General features: G+C 52.4%; 1 protein-coding gene and 1 long non-coding RNA gene across 2 annotated transcripts; one reads left to right on the top strand and one right to left on the bottom strand.

The window, feature by feature from the left end:
• The first annotated feature begins 1896 nt into the window (after positions 1-1896).
• On the top strand, positions 1897-21080 carry SCD5 (stearoyl-CoA desaturase 5). The gene is made up of 5 exons (XM_040556532.1): positions 1897-2115; positions 12351-12481; positions 15889-16094; positions 18699-18931; positions 19389-21080. The coding sequence occupies exons 1-5, from the start codon at positions 1992-1994 to the stop codon at positions 19577-19579; spliced, it is 885 nt and encodes a 294-aa protein (XP_040412466.1). The 5' UTR covers positions 1897-1991; the 3' UTR covers positions 19580-21080.
• Positions 20277-22458, bottom strand: LOC121069970. The gene is made up of 2 exons (XR_005819790.1): positions 21651-22458; positions 20277-21308 (listed from the first exon to the last, which is right to left on the bottom strand). It is a non-coding gene; the product is annotated as an uncharacterized LOC121069970 (long non-coding RNA).
• Positions 22459-23033: the final 575 nt, after the last annotated feature.

Genomic DNA, 23033 nt, shown 5'->3' with positions numbered 1-23033 from the left:
TCTTGCTCAGGTCAGCAAGGCACCATTCAGCAGAAAGTCTGGCTGGGTTGCCAGCAAATGCAAGATGCCCAAAGGAGGGGAACGCTCTAACATGTCCCTCTGAACACTGGCCTCAGTTCTCATTTCCAGCGTGTGTGCAGCCACCACATATTTTCCGGTAGGTGCAGCTGACAAAAACAGGCAATTCATATCATAAATTTCTGAATCACACTCAGGCTACTTTGTTTTGTTTTGTGTTTTGTATTTCTTTTGCTTTTGAAAATATGAACCCTGGGGCATTTACAAAGAAAATCCCATTTCATGTGTGTTGCTTTGCTTGCAGCTATTTGGTTTTCTTCTTTAGGTGCTTCTGGCTCACAGAGATGACAGTCAGATTTGCAAAGTCTTTTCTTTGCATCTCCTGCTGTGAGCCACAGCTTAGCCTGGCAGTGCAGGTCTCTGTCTGCTCCACATGGCCCTAATGTCATGACCAAGGCAGCCTGGTAACTTTTTAAAAGCCAGGGGCTCCCAAATTGTACTGCCGCTCACAGTCACCACAGTGAGAAGGGGCTGACACCAAAGCTCTGCTGCTTGAGTGGTGATTTCTGGGATCAGGGGATCAGTGACATGCTCCACTCGCACATCACAAGTAGTTTCCTGGTGTGTTTGCCTCTTGCCAGGGTGGCAGGACTGTTTGTGGTTGTTAGTTGCTGGCCTTCAGGAGCCACTATTCATCTGTGCAAATGTGGAAGACCGACATCCATCCCGAGCCCACATAAGCTGGGTCAGGGCGAGTGCTTTCACCTGGGTTCTTAGAGCTGTGCTCCCTGCATGCTGTACTCCCTTGCTGCCTGGTAGCGCTCTCGTTGTGCTCGCCCTGAGTCTGACCTTCCTCCATTAAACACTGATGGCACTGTACCCATCTGCATATGGCATGGGCAGGACACTCTTGGAAGTCTGAGGGTCTCCTGCTGCACCACGACAGCCAGCCAGAGGCTCTTTCTGCTCCCAGCTGCCAAGAGATGGAAAAATCATTGAACGGCTCAGTCCTCCCTCCCACCTGCCCCCAACCCGAGTCCTGAAAGGATGTCACATCTCCTCTCACCCTCACTACCCACAGCCTGATAAATGTCACCACCCTGCGGGCTTGTGCCCCCTCACAACACCCTGCCCCTCAGCGCGGCCCCTCCTGGGGCTGTTAATTATACCAGTGGCCGTTGGGACCCCAAGGGGCAGGCGTTGGAGCCCTGAGGGGAGGGAGCCTGTTGGGACTCTCAGGGGCAGCCATTGGGACCACCGTGAGGGGTGGCTGCTGGGACCCCGAGGGGCAGCTGTTGGCACCCTGAGGGGAGCCCGCTCGGACCACCCTGAGGGGCAGCCATTGGGCCCCTGATGGGCAGCTGTTGGAGCTCCATGTGGAGACTGTTGGGACCTTCAGGGGTGACCACTGAAGCCCTGAGGGAAGCCCATTGGGACCACCCTGAGGGGCAGCTCTTGGGACCCTCAGGGGCGGCTGTTGGAGCCCTGAGGGGAGCCCGCTGAAACCACCCTGAGGGGCAGCCGTTGGAGCCCCAGGGGGAGGCCGTTGGGACCCCCGAGGAGCAGCCGTCGGGAGCCTCAGGGGCACGCGCTGGGACCACCCTGAGGGGAGCCCGCTGCACCCTCAGCGGCGGCCGTCGGGGTCTCTCCCCCTCAGCGCCGCGCCGGGCGGCGGCCATTGGCTGTCGCTATGCGGGGCCGGCTGCCGACTCCTCCCGCCGCCCGCCCGCCCACCCCCCGCCGCGCGGTGCGGGAGAGCCGCGGAGCAGGGGCAGGAGGAGCAGGAGCAGGAGAAGCAGGAGGAGGAGGAGGAGAAGCAGGGGGGGGAGGAGGAGGAGGAGGAGGAGGAGGCGGCGGCGGCGAGGAGCGGAGCGGAGCGGAGCGGCCGCCCCGAGGCGCCCCCCGGCCGCGCTGCGCGGTCTCCGCCGCCGCCGCCGCCGCCCCCCCCGTGTCGCTGGGAGCGCGGCGGCGAGATGGCGGCGGGCGGCGGGCAGGCCATCGTGTGGCGCAACGTGGTGCTCATGGGGCTGCTGCACCTGGGCGCCGTCTACGCGCTCAGCCTGGTGCCGAGGGCGCAGCTCCTCACCCTGCTCTGGGGTGAGTCCGGCTGCCGGGGGCGGGGGGCGCCGGGGGCCGGGGGCTGCGCGGCGGGGCCCCCCCCCCGGCCGCTTTTGTTCCGCCTTTGTCGGCCGAAAGCCGGCGCGGCTCGGCTGGGGGGGGGGCGGCAGCGCCGGCCTCGGCAGAGGTGGGGGGCGTGAGGGGCCGGGGGAGTCGGCGCCGACCCGGGGAGAGGGGCTCTGCGGGCAGCAGGCGGCGGGAGGCGACCACCGGCAGAAGCCGACAGCCGCAGGGATCGGGGATGCGCTGCCTGCTTGAAGGAGTCCCGATTTTTTTATTTTTTTTTTTCCGTGGGTCCGGCTCCTGCCGTTCTGCGCTCCCCGCGGTAAAGCCTGAGGAACTGACGGAGCGGGTCTGTTGCGCCTGGAGATGAACGCGGCCGTCAGTTACCAGCCGTGCACAAGTTTTCAGCCGGGGAACCATTCCTGGGTCTGCGGAGGGGAGCTGCCTTCCGGGCTAGCCCCCCGTTTCACACCAGCCCCAAACCCTCAGGCGCACACGCTCTGAGGAGGGTTTTAGGGCCATCGTGTCCCCCCCTGCCTTCCGTCCCCCTCCCCGTCACAGCTGGCCTCGGCTGTGGCAGGGGGACCGGCAGAGCCCGGCCGAGCTGCGTGGCTTGGGCGCGTCACCTGCGCTCTGGTTTCAACCCTTTTTGTTCCCCCAGTGTGTGGCAGGTGGGCTTTCTCTTACCCTTGTGGCCTTTCTGAGAAAATGCGTTGAAATCTTCTCTGATACTGCTCAGTCTTAATTATGAACCTCCTAAAGGCAGGAGCCTTAGGGTTCTGACCAGCTTCAGCCCTCCATCCTTCAAGGTATTTTTTTTTCTGGTTGACTTTGCAGAGATGCTAAATAATAAACAGATCTCGACGACTTTGCAACTTAATCCCTTTCTCTCTCCCGTTTCTCGATGCTGTTATTTTTAACAGCCACCCAACAGCAGACTGAAAAGTTTTTACAGGAGCTGGCTGGGCAGTTTCACAGGGGCCCTTCAGCAGGGAGCAAGCATGCTGAGTCCAGCCATCCGGAGCGGTGGGCGAAGTAAAATACAGCACCTCCTGCAGAATATCTACGGCTAAAGTGTGTGCCATCGCGCTGGAGGCAGGGGTAGACAACAGCAGCGTTGTTGTTGCTCAGGTTAATGCACTTGGCCTCATTGGTGCGTGGCAGGATGCGGGCAGCAGTCGGTGGCTCACCAGCGCCTGCCTGGCTTCTTATTTTTCCTCCCCGGGGATGTCTGTAGCTCAGGAAGCACTCAGCCGGGCTGGGCTGGGTGCTGCCAGCACAACGCAGGGCACACTTTTCCCTTAGCGAACCCACTTGGTTGTCCCTGATGCACCAGCACCACTGTGCCACCTCAAAAACAGCTGTACTAGCCAAAGTGCATGTTCAGCAGGACCCATTTCCACTGGTAATTTATTGACACTTGTCCAGCCATACATAATAGACAACGGAAAAAAAGCTGGCAAGAGAAGGCTTGGCTGGGTGTTTGCTCAGGATTATCTGTGCTCCTCTGTTCCCGTTGCTTCCTGCACAAGCACGTGGAGGCAGGCGTTACAGCTCATCGAACCCCACGCGCAGCTGGGGCTGCAGACGGGATCCCCACTAGCTCTGTGTAATACCGCCACGCTGCCTGGAGAGCACTGGGAATTGGGTTATCTCTCAAGGGATGCATGCTTACACCGCTTAAAACACTGGCTTTTGGGTTTCCTGCTGCCTCCTTGGAACTAGTGCTGCACCTTGGATACGACCCCTGCTCTGCCAGCCCCTTCCTGTCCTTCGCTGCAGTTCCTGGGGCCCCCAGGGGTGTGTTCAGCCGTCGGTGTGGTTTCAGCAGCACTTGCTGGGCACTATCGTGTGTGTTTATGGACATGAACTTGTGCGGAGGGGTCCACAGTGCGTGTGGCAGGTCGCATCCCTTCCATAAGCTTGGAACGGGCCATTAAGTGACCAGCCGGCGCTCCCGGTCAAATGCCCAGCCAGTGCTTGGGTTAGTTAAACAGCACAAAAAGTCCCTTTGACATCCTGCAACAGGGAAAGTTATGGCCTCGTGCCCACGCGGGAGGGGAGGTTTGCCACTGTTTTTCGTGTCGTTCAGGACATCCCATCACGCGGGGGCTGAAAGCCAGTGGGCCCCGGGGGTCAGCGTGGTGCCTGCAGGGCTCTGCCATCATCACCTCCTCCTCCTCAGCCCTTCTGGTAGGCGACCCGCGCGAGGAGGCACATGTTGCTGCTGTGCCCTGCAGATGCAAGTTTTATTGGTCTTTCAAGGTTCAGAAGCCGTCTGTGCTCTTGAGTGCCATCTGCTGGCTTGTCGGGTATGAACCGGTTTTGGTTGGTAGCGCTTCTGTGCACGGTGTGCTCACTCGGAGAGGCTCCCCTTGTGCTAGAAGCTCCGCACGGATGGTTGGAAATAGAAATGCCGGCTCCAGAGGAGTTGCACTCTGTACCTCCGAGACCTCTCTGGAAGCAGGACATGGAGATGCTGTCTGCGTTTCAGGCGTGGATTGGAGGCGCTTGATTTAAACTTCTGCTGTCTCTCCTGCTGCCGCTCTGCCAGGAGCACCCTGGGGGTTCTGCGGTGGTTATACTCGGGCAATTTCTTGCAGGCAAGATTTTGGGTCAGCAAACAGGTAGTGACTGCTTTTCTCTTAAAATTCTGTGAGGAGGTATCCAAGGCTGCCTTGGTAGGAGGGATTTACTGAGCGAAACAACCTTTCCTCGCCTTCATCTTTCCTCGCCTTCATCACCGCCCTGCTCCGAGGTGCGCTGCTGCAGGACATGTTCCTGCCGCTCAGATGTTTTCCCTTCCCCAACATTCGCTCCTCGCTTCCTCTGACTGTTGCTGGAGGTGATTGCTTACAGTCTTACCTGTGAACTTCCCCAGATTCAGCTTTAAGTGTGTTTGTTTCCCGTCTGGATCTCGCCCCCCTGCACTGTTGATTCCTTTTTGTTTTCCTCTGTTTTGTGTGCTGCGTGTCACATATGCACCGTGAACGTGGTAAAGGACTGGAGAAAGCATCTTGTGCCTGTGTGCATGCTGCGTGGGCCCTCCGTCATTTTGCTCTCAGCAGGAGCGTTTCGGGCGCTCCAAACACGTTCTTGCAGCTGGGCAGAATATGCAGGGCAGTGAGCGATGGAGCTGCTCGTGGGCAGAGCCTGACGTGCCACCAGGCAGAGCGGCACCAGCCACGCAGACCGGCTTGTCTGGGCTTCCTGTGGTTGCTTTCATGGAGGGAGAAGCACTGCTCACTCCTCTGGGCTCACCCAGCTGAACTTAGTATGCATCCTCATCACTGCCGCTGTGCCTTCCCTCCCTGCAATTACGGTTGCGCTTGTAATTAGCACTGATGTTGTAACTGAAGCCAAGCAATTTCTTGTCCTGTAGGGACTGTCAGAACAGTCTGAACAGGGCAGAAACCTGATGTGGGCTGCTGTGGCTACCTGGCAGGGCTCTGAGCCCTCTCTTTGTGGAGGAGAACTGTGTTTTTCCAAGAGGAGGAGGGGCTGGCGGTAGGGCAGTGACTGTAAATGCAAAGGGCTGAGCTTGAGTTTTGGGACAGGCCATAGCGGGAGATGAACCGCTGAATCTTCCCAACCTGCAGTTGCTTGGTCAGAAAGACTTCCAGAGTGCTGGAAATGGGAAACAGACACCTGCTGGGTCACAGCGCCAATTGGCAATGGCAGCACGCCTTACGAAAACACCAGAAACACCTTATTGTTCTAGGAGATGGAGGGTGTATGAAGGGTTTTTGCATTTTATTGGATTTCGGTAGCGGCCAGCGCCATCAGGTTGTAACTTCTTCCCAGAGCTCACCATGCTGTTGGTGTGGAAAACGCTCCCCTAGTCCTGAACCGAAGCACGTAGTCATGGTGGTGTCTGCAGGCCGTCGGCTCCCTGCTGCCGTCGGCTGTGCTGCTGCCATAAGCAGGCATCGCTGCCAGGTGCTCGCAGGAGCCGTGGAGTCCTTCGCCTTTGGTGCAGAGGGGGAGGCTGGCGTCCTCTGCCCCTGGTTCCTCCGGGCAGAGCTGCATGCCAAAGGCCAGTCTCCGGAGCCCTCTGCTACTGGCTGGAGTACGCACTTCCTTTCCTTCCATGTTTGAGGAACAAGAGAAGATCAATGCTAGCTCTTCGTCAGTGTTTCTAGAGTACTTGCAGGCCAGCGGAGCCCTTGCCAGCCTGCGGATTGAGGACAGCAGTGAGGTCACTGGGGGAGAAGTGAAATCTGCCGATGGTTTTGTGATGACGCAGGATCCAGCTGAGCCGAGAGAGGCTACACAGAAGCATCACAAATTTCAGAGAAATCAGAAATCAAAGCATCTCCCAGCCTTCTCTTTTGATCTAAAAATACATAGAAGCTGTTCGGCGTCTTAAGGCAATCTTCAGTTCCTGGTGAGTTCAGGGAATCTGTGTGTGCTTCCTAGGGGAATTATAGCGTTCTCTGGAATACTTGCTGTCATCCGCACTTTCCACTGCTCTCTTGGCTTTATTTATGTCACTTTGGCTGCAGTTGTCAATGTGAACGTTTCTGCTATTCCAACCGGAATAAAGCCTTCTGTATACTCAGCCAAAAGGGCTGGCTCTGGGGAGCGTTCCTGAAAATGCGTACGCAGGCATGTGCGTCCAGACGGAGGCAAACTGGGCGTCTTGGGCTGGCGATGGTGGGGCCAAGAGGGCGCAACAGACATCTTCTTCTGGAGCTCCTCCACCCTGCCACTGCCAAACTCACCTGCTTCGCAGCTCCAAACTGCCTCCCCTCTTCCTTTTGATGCGTTTCATCTTCTCTTTTTCTCTCTTGGTTCGATTTAGAGCAGCTCAGAGAATGTGCAAATCTAATTTTAGATGAACCCGCTCCTGGCCTGAGATTTCACACGTTTGCTCTTCACACGAATGCGTGGCTCCCCTGAGAGCTGGCGTGCACTTCCCAGCAGGCGGCTCGGGGAATTGGTGCTTTTTAATTCTCGGCTGCTGGTTTGAGTCCAGCCCACGGTGCTTTTGATGCCAGCCTTTGACAGCTGGCAGGGCTCAGCGAACAGCCGATGGCCTTTTCGCTCCGTCTGTACGCAGAGACCCCGGGCCACGGCAACTTAACGCTTCTTGGCGGGGACCGCGGTGGGAAGCTTTCCCCCCTTAGTAATTGCATTTCCAGGTCAGGACACCAGCCTTCCTCAGAGGGTGACGTGGATTAAGTGCTGTGTTACTGCTCCTCGTGTCTCCCTGCTGCAGAGGCAGAGTTCTCCAGGGCTGTCTGGAGAACTGATCCTCAAACCCAGACCTAATAATACAGCGTGTTGGCCTGGCCCTGACAGCAGACACAGCATTTGAAACACAAATATCCCAAAACTTAGCATCATCTAATGGTGGTGCAACAAACTCTGGTGGTACCAGACTGCGTGATGTGAGTTTACTGGTTGTGTTTGTGGACTGAGCCCTGGTGTTGAGGCAGGGGTGTTTTTGCCCCGCTGTCTGTGTGAGCCGTTAAGTGGTGGCTCTGGGTGACTGCTGAAGTGGATGGCAGCGGGAGCTGGATAACCCCAGTGTGAGCTAGGAACGTCCATGTACTTTCCCTCATTAGGGCAGTAGTCGTGCATTAGTCCAAAACCTGCCCGTGAACAACAGCAGAAACCCACAAGTGAGGAACAGAAGGCGGATGGAGGATATGCAGATGTGATGTAATTTTTAGAAAGGGAAAAAATCCTAACCGTAAGGTACAGAACTGTTACATATTTATAGCGATCAGTCAGCTTTGCAACGCTCACCCTGTGCTTGAGCAACTTGCTGTTTGTATTTCTCATGCAGTTCTCGTAGCCTGATGGAAGACCTTGACTTTTATGCAGTCGATTATTAAAATTCCCTTGCAAGCAATTTTGCTCTGGCTCAATAAGCTGAGGTGAATGTCAGCGTGTAAATTCCCAAATGTTGCGTGTCCATCCCTGTCAGTTTTAACCCTCACGTTGCAATTGACGCTAACAAGTCAGGCTGTGGTACCCCTCCGCACACAGCTCTCCAGCCCCCGCAGCAGGCGGGATGAAAACGGCCCGCGCTGAGATGCAAACGTCTTGCCAGGCTTGCTCATGCAGGTTTCCCCAAGGCTTTCCCACAGAAGGAATATTTCCACCAAACGGCATCATGTCACGAGAGGGCTTTGTTGTGCAGCGGCACGGGGAGGCCGGGGCAGCGCTCAGCGGTCCGACGCGTGTTGCTGCCCCATGGGAGCTGTCGCCGAGCCTTGTCCTGCATGCTGCAGCCCATTTCTGTATCGACAGCAGCACCGCTGTGGACACGCTATTGATTGTTGTCTCCCAACTACTATTTTTATATCTGCTGCCGTGTCCCTCAGAGATGATTGCAATTTGCTCCGTGCAGCTGGGTTATGTGTGACATTGGCGGTGTGTGGATGGTTGCTCTCTGATGTGGTGCCTCCTTGAAATCTGTGTCTGAGAAGGATGGCCAGCCATTTCACCCCTTTCAGCAGCCAGCGTTGTCTGTTCGGACGTGCAGAGTTCACCCAGTGCCCCTTGGATTTCTTGTTTAGGTTCATTTGCTTTTTTTTTTTTTAACCAGGTAAGGGTCCAAAGCCCTCAGTAATCCTCTGGATTCGCTACCCGTAGATACGTGTCCCATCTCCAGTGTGCTTTGGGAAAGAAAACAAGTTCAAATTGTGATGTTAATCACACGACAGACTTGGAATTCTCAGGGGGAGAGATTTGCTCCTATTTAAGCCACCGCTTAGAGCAGAGGGTGGTTTTCTGATGCCTCTGGAGGTGCCACAAACTGCGGCAATATCTCCAGTCTTCCTAGAGGTTGGCCCCTCGGATGCACAGATTTTCAGAGGGGTTTGCTGCTTGATGTAACACGGGTTTTCTGGAAATCTGGCCACGGGAATGATGAGCTGTTCTGAGAAAGCTGACCCAAATGCTTTACACTGCTGGTCTCCCATCCCATCCATTTTTAAACAATTTGCCTGGTGTAGTTTGCCGTGCTTCTCCCTGACTGTGAGATGATACCCCTGCGCCTGCTGTCCTACATCCCATTGATGTCTCGCTGCCCTACCGTGTGGCAAGCTCAGAATATTTTATGTGCCGGTGGTGATCATCCTTGCAGGTGTCTGCTTCCCCAAGCATCTCATCCTCACTGCAGATCCCTGTCTGTGCTTGTGGCCCCAGAGCTTCATCGCTTTGCTTTTTTCTATCCAGGCAGATTCTTTTTTCGAGCCTTTTCTGCATGGATCCTTTTGTGTTTCTTAGCTCTCTCACTGCTGCTCCGAATTTAGCATCCTCTGCAGTTGTAATTAATATGCTGTTTGCCTTTGTTTCAGGTCATTAATAAGCATGTTGAATAAAAATCTTCTGCCTATTGATTCTGGCGCGTTCCCATAAATAGCATCTGTGCAGAGGCACCGCGTACTTGGAGCCTAGCAACCTGCCGGCTCCCTGTGCTCACAGTGCTTGAACCTCCGCTCCCTCTTCATCTCCTGTCCTCTCCTCGGCTTCTCTCCTTTGTCCCATCGTACGGCTCACTCACTGCTTGTTATCCTTCCCCTCTTCCGAAGCGTTGTGTATCCACTGCGGCGCACAAGCTCACGGCTGGAAGCGCTCCTGCCGGACCTCCTGCGTGATGGATGAGAAAGGCGATAATAAACCGTGCTGGCCACTCCTTGGCATTGATACAGCAGGGATTAGTGGCCAAGTGACTTTCTCGGGCACCCTAATTCCTGCCAGAACCACAGCAATCTGGTCTCACTGTTCGGTGCGTTTGTCCAACAGGATTTGCGTCTGCTCTGGTCACTGAACTCCTGAGGTGGGTTTTTTGTTATTTTTTTTCCTGAGGACGCTTCAGCCCTTGGGATTTATTTTAGGAAAATTCCTGCTGTTGCGATTCCTCCCCTGCAAAGCCAAAGAAGAGGCACGCTGCGTGGGTACGAAGCCCAGCCATTCCAGCTTCCCTTTGTGCTACGGAAGGCCCAGCAAGCTATTCTTTTTGGCGATACCTCTGTCTCCACTAAAGGTAGGCTAGAAAATGGGATTCACAAGGAGGATGCTCTTGAAACACCAAGTCCCCTGAAAAGAAGAGACAGGTGAAGACAGGGGATTTCAGTCCCTAGGACTAGCATGAGGTTAACAAGCGAAAAACCCACAGACAATATGTTCTTCTGATGATTCAGGACTATAGCCTTAATATTTCTGTGTTGCCTGGATAATGTCAGTATTCAGTGTGTCACAGATCTCTTCCCACAATTGCAGTCATCTGAGCAATTTGAAAGGCTCTATTTTGTGATGTTCCTGCCACATCGTTGCTTCACCAGCCCGACCCGGCTCAGTATCACATACAGAAAATGACAGGATGGGTTTCCCTGCATTGCGTAAGACAAGTCTGTGTCCTTGCCGTGACGGGGCACGTGTCAGAGCAGCGAGAGGAAACCGGAGTGCAAGGTAGTTGTGGTGTCCGCGTCGTTACTGATCTGAGCGTTGTCAAGCAAAAAGTGGAAATACCACGCAGGAAGCGTGTGTGTTTTTCAGTGCCTTTGGGTACCTCCCTTCGGGAAGCAGGCACGAGTCTGGATTTGGCAACAGGCTTCAGCGCCACACTGGCCTGCACAGCTGAACCTTTTCTGGGAGTAGCGTGAACGCTGCAGCCTGCTGGGAAGGGAAATACCTCCTCAGAGACGGAATCGAAAGCAGGTTTTAAGAGACGTTTCATCTTTACTAGGATCTTTCCAACTCCTTTTGTGTGTTGAATTTGTGAGAAAGGCTCTGGTGTGCTGTGCGGGAGATGAATCCTGGACATGTACATAACGTGAGGCAGTCTGGGTAAAGCTGTTTCTAAGGATCCACCAGCAGCGTGGGTAAGGTCCGTTTACTTCTTTAGTCTGCAGGGGTGACAATCGGCATCAAATACGGGTGCCATTTTTTCTACCAAGTGCCTTCTGACTGTATTTTGTCTTCAACACTGTAAGTACAAGCAGTATGAGTTGGGAGTGGATCGAGGGACACAGTAGGCACCCACCTGTGTGGAGATTTTAATTTTCGTTTTGCACAGATAGCTGTTTTACATTAAGTACTGGAAAAAGCTGACTGAAGATTCCTTTCTTTCCACTGTCCGCCTGTCAGGGTTGCCTGCTGTTGTGCAGATGGACACAAGTAAACCCTCCCCCCTTTCACAGACAGGGTTTCCCCTTTTTGTTCCAGGAACTCTACTTAGGTATTTGAATTAGACACGTTTTGGTTAAAGCAGCATGTGTGTTTCAGGTGGCAGGCTGCCCTGGCCAAACAGCACGTCACCTTACACCATGCAAACTCATTTCAGGTCACAGTGTGAGAAATCAATGCTTCTTTTGGAAGGAGACATAAGAGTCTACTATCATGGCAACTGGGCAGCCTAACTGGGAGTAGCTGAAGTGGTCCAGTTCATTTGTGATTTGTATAATACTTCAAGGTGAGCTTGGCCAGCTGGAGCTGTGGGACAGGAAGGGGAGATGCAGCGCTGCTGCCTTCATCGTTGGTGGCGGCGTTATTTTCAGCACGGGGCGCACTGCAGCATGCATGTGCCATGGCAGTGTCGAGCCCGCAGCCGGTGTGGTGCAGAAGGAACAGAGCTGCTTCCTTGCTGCGTTGGCCGTCTGAAAAAATGCTCAACACAAGTTTCCTTGGCCAACTTGGTAATTACGGAAAGGCAGTTCCAGAAGCTGAGGGAGGCAGTGAATGCTGGTCTTCCTGCTGCGTTTATATGACCGACTGGAGCTCCTGATGATGGGAAAAGTTTTTATTGTGGAAACTCTGACATGGCTTGCAATTGTGGGGGCGGGAGGTGATGCTCCTCAGTTAGCTGGCAGATGGGACTTGAGCAAAGACCTGTCTGGAGGAGGCTGGCAGTGTCCCGTTTGGAGAGCTGCCGCTGCTCTTCTGAGACGAGTGAAGAACCCTCGCTCCCCTGTACTTGGCGAAGGCACACTGTGTGTAAATGCATCGCGGCATGGTGCTTCCATGCTGCCAAACTCCGCTGAGCATCACACCAGAGAAGCGGGAAGGGGTGGAAGGGGAAATGCCGCATGCATCCCAGGGCTGCTGGGGAGAGCTGGGCTGAGATCCTCCCCTCGTCTCCTGAGCGTCCCTGCAGGCGTGGACAAGCAGGGGCAAGGAGCAGCATTACAGCAAAGAATGCAATACTAAGGACAGCTGGCCCCTGGCACACCTTTCCTTTTCTTTTTGTCTTTCAGCCTATTTCTGTTTCCTGGTGACAGCCCTGGGTGTGACGGCTGGTGCGCATCGCTTGTGGAGCCACCGTTCCTACAAAGCCAAGCTGCCCCTGCGGATCTTTCTGGCTGCAGCTAACTCCATGGCTTTCCAGGTGGGATAGTGGTTGCCTGTCCTGATTCTTGGCCTCCTGGTAGCTTTACCAGGGATCCCTTCAGCTTAGAGACATCAAAAGCAATATATATGTATATATCAGCAAAAAGACATTTGCTGATGACACACGGTGTTGGCTTAGGGGATGCAGAGCCCCTCGCACTGCACACACAATACTTAATAGACAGTCCAGGAGCAACAGTTAATGAAGGACCAAGTCGAATGTGCCCAGATCAGCGTCTCAGCAGCTTCTCTTGCCCAGGCCAGGCCCCTTGCATTAGAGGACAATGTAGAAACTTGTGTAAGGGACGACCTCATGCAAATACGTCTGCATAATCAGGTCTCTTTGTCCAGCCAGGCAGTTGGAGTTTTTCACGTGCCCAGAAAGGGGAGCGGGCATCCTTTCACACAGTCTTAATTTATCTCTGTTTGATGCCGCTTTTTTTGGCAGTAGAATTTAAATGCATTTGCAAAGAAGTGTGTTACTAGCTTTGTACTTCCTGATAGGCAATATCAGACTTCAAAATCTTTTTGTAACGTTCAGCTGGTGGTAGGAGGTAGCCCAGAACCAGGATTTCCATGGTGTGAATGTAGTTGTTCCTTTGGCTGTTCAAAACAGATATATGCATCTGTGTTAGCATTACACTATCTAGCTCAGCTGCCGTAACCTGTTGTGGCACTGCATACCAAGTTTTTACCTTTTTCCCTCCGATATGTTTGGATGATTTCATGTACCTCAACAGAGGATGAAGGGAGTTCCTTTACCCGCCTCCGTACTGCTCTTTTATCATCTTTGATTTATCTTCTTCCTAAGGTGCGGGATATTAATCCCATTGGTCCCTTTACACCTTACAAAGAGCACAACGCTTTTGTTTGAATATGGGGATATGTCCCATTTGACTCTAACCCCCCATTTATTCTGAGCCGTATTCCAGCCACTTTGTGCTGCTCTGCTCCTTGCAGAGCTTTACAAACCCTTTGCTCAGTGTGTTAAACAAGCGTCTGGAGTTTTGAAGAACCCCCTGGTACTGTACTCCTGTTTTACAGCAGATCTTATCTTTCATGAGTAATTCCAATGAATGTGCCAAGCTAGATTGCAGTGAGCCTGAACGCTGCAGCGGCATTGCCTTCTGCTCCCCTGGATTTGGCTCTTGGCTCTGTTGGCCTCATCATTGCTTTTGGCTGAGGACATGGTACGGTTCCGAGGCAGTAAGTACTTCAAGGTGGCTTCAAGCTACCTGTGTGCCCTTCATATCAGAAGGAAAGTGGAAGGCCGAGTCACCTGTTCTCAGTTTGAAGTAGTCTGAAGCCCGTTCTAGTTACCGTGACACCAATTGCCTGGCCAAGCCTGCTGGCACCACCACAAACAGGCAGCGAGCCAGTTTTCCGGTCCGTCTCCCTCCTGTTGGCTTTGGGAGGAAGTGGTAGCATTGGAGCAGCCCTGGAGGCTGCCTTCTCGAAGGGCAGGGGCAGCATCTCAGCTGGGACATGGTGGTTTCTCCCCAGCTAAGTGTCGTTGCACCGTCCCTCCTGGCTGTCCCTGTGAAACAAGAGAGCACCTGTCCACAGCTGCAGGGGCTGTTTGCGATTTCATGTGAGCGCATCGACGTTGTGATGCAGCCCAAGTGTGTCATCACGTTTGGGTCTGCAGATTTATTAAGGGGCCTGCTAACGAAACCTCATGTGCGTGTCACTGTCACAGCATGATGCTGTCGTGCTGCTTCAGAGGGGGTTTCACTCCTGCGTTTACCTGAAACTTCATCGAGAGTGACACCTTCCTGAAGAATGGTTGCTATTAATGCGCTCGCAGTTACATGCGTGGCGCTCCAGTTATTGATGTATTTATTGCCAACGGTTCTGGCCTCTGGCCTTTATTTGCTCTTAGCCCTTGTGGTTTTAATTACATGTGATTCGGTTGTTTCACAGCTTCCTTGCGCTTTCATCTGGGGAATCACATTTTTGCCAGCCCTGTAGGTGTTTGCTGTGGTGTGAGAAGCCAAGTTAATTTCTCACAGTATCATTGCTTTGACCTGGTTACCTGCTGTGCCACAAATAATTTTATCAAGTGCTTTTACGACAAGCTGATCGATAATCTCATTGGAAATATCATTTCTGGTTAAGAAAGAGGACCTTTCCTAGGTGTGTGCTTCTCGCATAAGCCTAGTTGGTTTTAAACGCCTTGATCTTAGCATCTCCTAGTCCTCTGGATACCCCCCCTGAAGTATACACCTGCCACTTGAAGCAATGCAGTGGCTTTCATTCCCTTTCATTTCTCCGCAAGGGAAAAAATAAAATGGCAGCAAGGTGAAGATCTGCCCTTGCTCTCATTGAGGAGCTTGGTGGCTTCCTTCGGTTCACTTTGCTCAGCTCAATTCGCTTCCTTGGGCAGTGGGTTTTTGTTCCTCACCTGGCTCTTGTGGTCTCTTGCAGACAGCGCCTTTGCAATGCTGCCATCGAACTCTGATGCGTTTGAGCCGGGATATTCGGTTGTTATTTTTAGTTGTTCCTGGAGTTGTTCAGCAGCTCGGGTGGCCTTGGTGCTTTCTCTCAATGTTGGCAGCTGAGAGAATGGGCAGTGATTTCCATTATGCTTTCAGCATAGGGCTTGGGTCTCACAAAACACAAACGTGCAGAGCTGTCATTAGCCTGGGTTTGCTGTGTCCTGCAGTGCATCTTCTGCCTCGATGGCTGCCGCTCTGCGGTTCTTCGCAGACACCGCAAAGGGTTTCCTCAGTTCCGGGAGTGAAGCTGCTGTGGTTGGTGGTTGTGGGTGCTACTGCTGTTCCAACCCAAAGCCTTCTTTCTTTGGGTATCACTGTTTGGGTCCCTCCTTGCCTGCGCAAAGGTGGAAAAAACACAGAAAAGGGCACTCTGCTAAGCATTCTGTGGTTGAAGTTCACAGTGTTGTAGATCCAGGTATTAAATAGCTTTTTTTTTCTTTGTTTGATGCAACTGAATTCACAGATGAGTGTATGGCCAGAGTTTTCCAAGTGTTGCGCACGCTTACAATTCCCTGTGGTAGCAGCTGAGCACCACTGCAAAAGCATCCGGCTCAGCCCAATAGGCAGTGCATCCTGCAGAGCAAACTGGGAGGCTGAAATCCCTTCAGCTGAATAATTTCAGAAAGCCTCGCTCCAAATCTGATCTGGATCCGATGCTGATCTGGTGTTGTGGGTCTGAGGCTTTTATTCCAGCCTAGCTGTAAATGCAAGACTTGGCTTCCCAAAAAGTAGGCACGTTTCCTTTGACGTCTCAGTCTCGTACTCTCGTACACACCCCTGCAGACAGAGCAGTCATTTAAATGGGAGTTTTACTGTGAGAGACTCGTCCTTCCAAACTGGTTGCTGTTCCCATGCATGCAAGGAGCTGGGGCCTCTCTCCTCTCACCCCGCTGTGCTCTCTCTGCAGAATGACATCTACGAGTGGAGCCGAGACCACCGCGTGCACCACAAGTACTCGGAGACGGACGCAGACCCGCACAACGCCCGCCGTGGCTTCTTCTTCTCCCACATCGGCTGGCTGTTTGTGCGCAAGCACCGGGACGTCATCGAGAAGGGGAGAAAACTGGATTTCACTGACCTGTTGGACGACCCTGTTGTCAGGTTCCAAAGAAAGTAAGTGGGAGCGCCTGGCCATCGTGTGGCACAGGGTGGAGGGGTCCTGACCGCCTCATTGTGGCTTCTTCCTTGTTGCTGCCTGTCCTCTTTCTCCCCCAGGAGATCACTGCCACCCTGACGGCAGGCAGCAGGGCTGCTGTCCCTCTGCCTGCAGTTGTGGCTGTGCGCCTCCTGCTTGCGGCCTGTCTTGGCCAGCTGCGCTGCACAAGCAGCGTGCCCTGTCCTCATCCTTTTCCAGAAAGCCAAGGCTGGCTGTGAAAACAGCCACGGCAGAGGCTGCTGGGCTCTTGGCCTTCTCCTTTGATCAGTGGAGTAAAGGCTGTAGTCGCTACCTGCTGTAATGCAGAAGTGCACCTCTCATTCTGCAAACCCATCTTTGGCCAGCGCAGACCGAGTGCTTCCTCTCACAGGACTGTCATCCTGCACAGCATTATTGCCCCTGAGAATTAGCGCAGACCACGTTCAGCTTGCTACATGCTCTGTGAGAGGTGGGAATTGAGCAGCGCGCTGTGTTCTCTGTGTGAGTAACTGCATAGTAGGTGGAAATGGAAGACGCTCCCTGACAGCAAGCGTTTGGTACAGGTGCTCTGCAGACCACATTTGCCTATTTGTGAGCGTTTTCTGGGTGAGGGAAGCAGCTGGCCGAGTCCTGAAATCTGTCTCGCCTTTGCATTGGAGTAAGCTGTGCACAGGCAGAATGTTCCCTGCATTCGAGGAGCTGCAGGAGGGAGGAATTCACTGCCCTCTGTTTTGTCATTTGTTGGCTCAGACAGCAGTAGGTGTTTGCAAAGGCTCCCTTGCGGTTTGCTGCAGCACCTCTTGGCTGTGTTGTTACCTTTACCAAGACAACAGCAGCCCACGAGAAGCAGGCTCTGCTGCCTTGGTCGTGCTGCAAACGTTGCGTAGCGATGGTGGCAGTTTTGTGCAGGGAAGTTGTGTTTCAGCAAATGCCAGGGCTCGGGATTTGAATGTAGGGCTTCCTTTCCCTTAGAAGAAAAATTCAGGTTCCTCCTTTTATGAGGCTGAAGTGGTCTTTTTGACAGCACAGAAAAAACAGCGGGTGGTCTGTTGGCAGCTGCAGGCTCTTAGGTGTGCCTGGGTGCCGGGTTTGCAGCCAGCGCTGAACTTCCCCAGGACTTCAGGTGCTGGTCTTGAGGTTTTTGCTCCGGGACTGGGCCTCAGCTGTTGAGCCCCAGCGTTACCTGCTGCTTCAGGGTTTGTGGCTCTCTTTGCATTTTGAATTGTAAACTGGTGTCATGCAACAGCAGAGAGTTGAAAATTTCCCTGCTGCTGTGTGGCTCCTTCCCCTGCAGTACCCAGTTCATCCTCTGGAAGCTCAGGCAACAGTTGGCAGTGTTCATGCTGGCAGAGCTGGGGCATGCTCCGTTGCATGCACAGTCTCTCTCTTTTTATCCCCATCAAAGCCTTCCATTTAGTCCTCCCAGCTGCGGGCAGCACTCCATGAAGGCACATACATTCCTCGCTGACTACTGAGAGCCCTGACAGCTGCACAAAGGCAGAGACTAAAAAGCAGCCCTGGCCCCTGCCACATCAACTGCTTTTGGCGGAAGAGGTGACTTTTCTGATGCCGAGCCAGTGGCACACTGGCCTGGCTGCTGACGAGGAACTCAGCTTTGTGTTCCTCCTTGACAAAGGCTGTTGCAGCTGCGAACTGCCGAGGCGTCTGCCTTCCGAGGCTGGAGAGAGCGGGGTGGCAGGGTGGCAGGACAGCCTCTCAGAAGTGAAAAGCCAAGTGCTGGCTTGCTAATAGCAGGTTGCTTCCAGTAAGCATTTCTGGGTATTGCTTGGAAACATCCACAGTGTGAATGATGCTGAAAGGTAACAATAGGGATCACTAGCAATTTTTTTCCCTAACGCTGCTTCTGACACATTTACATAGTTTCTCTTGTAAAACAAACAAACAAATAAAACAAACATCTCAAGCTCCAAAGAACTGGATACAGCAACGGTCTACTGAGACATCATTTCAGTTAGACATGCAAGAATGTTCTTGTGGGTCGAGCTTTTTCCTCCGTTTTTGGAGTGGGTCCTGAATTAGCAGCAGTTCTTTTTCTGCCATCTTTCCATAGCATCCTAATAGTCATAGCTGTTCCTTACCTGGCACTTTTCCCTTACACATCTCCTGGCGCTTTTCAGTGCAGGTGAGTACTCGTGTCACTGCTTTAGAGAGGACAAGAATGGCAGCAGCTGTCCCTCCTAGCTCTTGGTAGTTGCCTGTGGCGCTGAGCACTAGCAAGGCTTGGCACGAGAAGGATGCCTGCCCTCAGTACATGCCACTCAGTAGATGTGGATGTCTTGGGTTCAGATTGTTCCAGCCTGGCCAGGATTACCACAGCAGATAAATGCTCTGAAGACACTGGCGCCTTGCTTGGAGCAGTCCCATTCAAAGCAGTCTCTCCAGGGCTCCTTGGCTCTGTTCAAGTTCTTCTGCAAAACAGCCAGGAGTGCGGAGCTCAGAGAGGTTATGGGGCTGGCCCAGGTTATGCCAGGGGTTTCTGTCGGACCCATGCCTCATGATATCCCCTCGCTCCCCTGCCATCGTCCCCACCAAGGTAATGGTGTCCTTTTGTTTCCCCGCAGGTATTACAAGAGCTCGGTCGTGCTGATGTGCTTTGTGATCCCCACCTTTGTGCCGTGGTACCTGTGGGGTGAGAGTCTGTGGAACGCCTACTTCCTTGCCTCCATCCTCCGGTACACCATCTCCCTCAACGTCACCTGGCTGGTCAACAGCGCCGCGCACATGTACGGCAACCGCCCGTACGACAAGTACATCAACCCCAGGCAGAACACCTTTGTCACTCTGGGAGCCATTGGTAGGTGCTGTAGCCCCCCACAGAGATCTGCAAACTCAGAGCAAAATCTCATCCTGCTGCAGCCCGGTTGGGGTTTGTGGGCACCTGCAGCTGGCCACTGCTTTGAGCCAGGGCTTGGAGGAGGCTGCACATCCTCAAGGAAGTCTTCCCCTGTTCTACCGAAGAATGCTCTGCTTCTTGTTTGGTTGTCAGTATCCCTTCTTGAAGCAGTTCTCCTTTTCATCTCTGAGTGTTTGGGATGGGAAATGCCCCTTCCTGCCAGGGAGGGAAAGTCAAAAGCTCTAAAGTGGAGGTGGTCAGGGGTCTTTCCCATAGATCTCCCGTAGCCAGGGATACAGCATAACCTGCACGGGGTCAGGACTTTGAAAACGGGGCTTGGGATGTCCCACCCCAGCAGGGTCCTGAATTCATCAGTGTGCCGGCCACACGGTCTTGTAACTCCCTCTCTGTTTCCCAGGTGAGGGTTTCCACAACTACCACCACACCTTCCCCTTCGACTACTCCGCCAGTGAGCTGGGCCTGAAGTTCAACCCCACCACCTGGTTCATTGACTTCATGTTTTGGTTGGGGTTGGTCACCGACCGGAAACAGGCTCCGAAGGAGATGATCCAGGCGCGCAAGGAAAGGACTGGAGATGGCAGTGCTTGAAGAGCAGCGCTTCTCCCTGCGGCAGCGCTGGTGTGCGTGTGTGGGCACCCCCTGCTTGCACGCGCTGGTTGGAGTTCTTTTCCTCTGGTTTAAAATTAGTTTTTTCAGTTGAGCCGAATTTATTCCACAGGTTCGGCCGCAGCTTTTTTGTCTTTATTAGTTGTTTTATGTCCAAACTTCAGACTATTAAGTGTAAAAATGTTCTATATTATTTAATATTAGAGTTAAAACAGGAGAGAGATTTGATTTTAGTCACTGTAGTTCATGTCTGAAATACATTGTAATTTGCTCGTTCGTGGTAAATGTGGCAGGTTGGAGGGACTAACTATCCTTTTAAAGTGCAGTGAGGGGAGAATTTGTTTCTACTCTTAATCAGATATTCTTTTGAGACACGATTCTTGGAGAGGCCGGGGCAGGGCCCAGTGTGCTGTGTCAGCTACAAACTGACGGCAAGGACCAGTAACAGCACCATGGAAAACAGGATGTCCAAGGCGAGTAATCGGCCAAAGATCAGTTTGACGTTAGTTTGAAAATCTGCTTTCTTCTTTTTGTTAGCCCTGTTAGCCAGACCAACGCGCTGCTGTCTTTGCTAAATACGAAAACCATTTATTGCTGAGCAGGCTTTTGTGTTGAAGATTAGTCTCTATACAGGCCAAAATACAAACTGATGCTATGTTGAGATGATTCCTTTGTTGTCGCATATACATTGTAATTTGTAACGGTACAGAGCTCAACAATGTCTTAAGCCAAATAAAGCTTTGGTTTTGATGTTCGGAGACCTGAGTTATATTCTAATCAGTCATGGCCATTGATGCATGCATATTTTAGCTACTTTTGCACAAGAGGCCTCTTAATTTCTTTTTCTGCCTTTGACTAGCAGGTCTTTGAAAACCGACCTTGATCGAAGTCAGTCTCTACTAATGTTTCAGCTGCATGCAACATCCATTGGTTTCTGAGCAAAATATAAAGACAGTTATGTAGCTTCTGAATTTAACATTTAACAGTTGCCTTGATTAAAAAGGAAAAAAAAGCAAAAAAAAAAAAAAAGAAAAAAAAAAAAAAGCATGTGGAATGGGACGTAGAGCCCTTTGTGTTAGATGTTAGCCAGTGCAGGAGAGAGGCTTTGTACTGTCAGCACTGGAGCACTTTCGAAGATAGAGGGCATGATTTTCATTTATAAAGCAGGTCACCGCCTTGTCCCTCGCAGAGGGAGTGCTCACTTCGGGGCCACTCAGCCGCACGCCCCGGGCAAGGCAGTGATCTTGAGCTAAGTGAGACTCGGGCCCTGATATTTTCAGGAAAGATGTAGAATTAAAAAACAAAGCCACGCAATTTAAAATCAATTCTTTTTTTCTTGTTTCTTGTTTTCCAGATGATGCCATATAATATTAAAGAGTTGTCTTTATTCTGTATTTCATCCAGCAGGTGTTTTAACAGTGTTACTTTGCCATTAATGTTGTGTAAACTCTTGAGTGATTTACAATAAACAGTTATGATTAGACGGGCTGCTGTGCTTTGTTCGGAAATGTCTCCAGAAACGAAGGGCTTCGTGCAGCATACGTCAGAAGCACAGCAGTGTTTCACTTGGCATTTCCGGGTATTCTCTGGGTGCAGCATTTCCAAAGTACCTGCCCCCTCCGTGTTTGTGCATTCCTTCGCTGGGGAAAGAGGGCTGTTAGCACACAGAAGGGCCCCACGAGACTGGATTGCTTTTGGCTCAGTTGCCACGCTGATAAGGAGGGGAACAGAAATTTAAAGCTGTCTTAAGCTTGAAAGGAGACCATGGTAAGTTCTCACGTGTGAAAATCCCAGTGCAGTTGGGCCGTTTGGTAGAATTACACAGCGTGGTGGGAGGCTTCTCCCTGCCGCCCCTTACTGTGCCTACGTACGGATCTGGGAGGCTTCCCACCTGCTGGTTGGAAACACAGCAGCGTGGGGAGCGCTGCCTCCCTCTCTGAGGGCTTGATGGGCTGGTGGAGAGCGGCATAAAGCCTTCAAACTGATGCCAGAGATGGGCTTGGACATGATGTGTGAGTGTAGGAGCAAAGTGGGAAAGAGGCAAATGCCTCACCTTAATGGTTCTTCCATCATGTTGTTTGTGTAGCTTCCTGGCTGGAGAACGGCAGTGAGTGCGCTTCATGGCAGCTTACATACACATCTTCCTGTTGATCTTTATCATGTTTTAGATGTTTTTTTCTTTTGTGCTGCTACTGCTTGGACTTCCCTAAGCTGATTCTTGTCAAGTACGTGCTGTAAGAAGCGTAACTGTTCCTGCAAAGAGACACAGGCTGTTTTCAGTCTGACTACCTGAAATTATACCAAGGTAATACATGTTTTTCTTGGAAGTGTAAGAGTGCAGTGGCAACACCAGTTCCAGTGGGACTCAGGGATCTGAGACTTTGAAACCATTTGCAAGTTAACCGTGATTTAGAAAATAAATAAACAAATAAATAAAAAACTGGAAGTATGCAAAGAAACGTCTTTCAGAAACTGAAAAGGTCCTCTATCAAATGCCTGAAGTGTGAGCTCGTGCTCCTTCAACTCCAGTTTTTCTGCATGGACTCACATGGTGGAGCTGGTCAAAAAATTGCAGTGCTGGGAGGCAGGAGGGATCCTCAAGATCTTCCTTTAATGCAAAGAGGAGCAGGAGCAGAGCCCAGAGATAAAGGAGCCATTTGCTAACTTGCACCCACGTGCCCCAGCTCCGTCTGGCTCAGCAGTGCCCAGTCCCGGAGCTGAAGCCAGCTGGTATCCAGAGCTTTTGGGAAGAGGGAGTGCCTTGTCTTGGAGGGCTGGGATCTGGGGATATTTTGCATGTGAGAGGGGGCATTTTGCAGGCAATGGCCCCTCTGGCAAATCTCAGGCACGCCTGTTGCCACCGCGCAGAGGGTGCACATGCTCAGACGGTGTATGTTTAGCAGCGGGGCATTTGGAGAAATGAAGTCTATCAAAATATTTTAAAAGCTGGATGAAGGAACAGATGGCTTTGATGAGAGATGATCTGGCTAATGAAATAAGGTTTATCACTTAAACTGAGAAACAGTTGCTCGGGCGCTGTATTTAGCCCGTGTCGCAGCTCTGAGCGATCCCTGGCCCCTTCCTCCCACCCCCAGTGCTGAGTGGGCGACGTTTCTTGCCAGGCCCCGCGCCAGCTTCGGCACGGAATTGAGCAGGACAGGACGACCAGTTGGTACATCTATTTTCAGAACACATGCGTTTCCCAGGAATGAAAACAAATGCAGAGCAATTCCCTTTTCTTCCTTCCCTCTGTTTACCCCTTTTCCCTGAAGAAACAGCCCACCAAAACCATAGCAAGTTTGCAATGGTTGAGTTGCCCCTGAGAGGACTGCAGTTAGAGGGGTTCCCTTCGCTTCTTGCTGAGCTGCAGGTGATCTGCCAGGACACTTTCACCCTGTGTAAGTCCTCTATTTCACTTGAAAAGTATCTCCCCTCT

This window comes from Cygnus olor, chromosome 4 (assembly GCF_009769625.2).
Source record: "Cygnus olor isolate bCygOlo1 chromosome 4, bCygOlo1.pri.v2, whole genome shotgun sequence".
NCBI classification, from domain to species: Eukaryota; Metazoa; Chordata; class Aves; order Anseriformes; family Anatidae; genus Cygnus; species Cygnus olor.
Note: the sequence above shows the minus strand (reverse complement) of the source record. Positions and strands in the feature narration are given on the sequence as shown.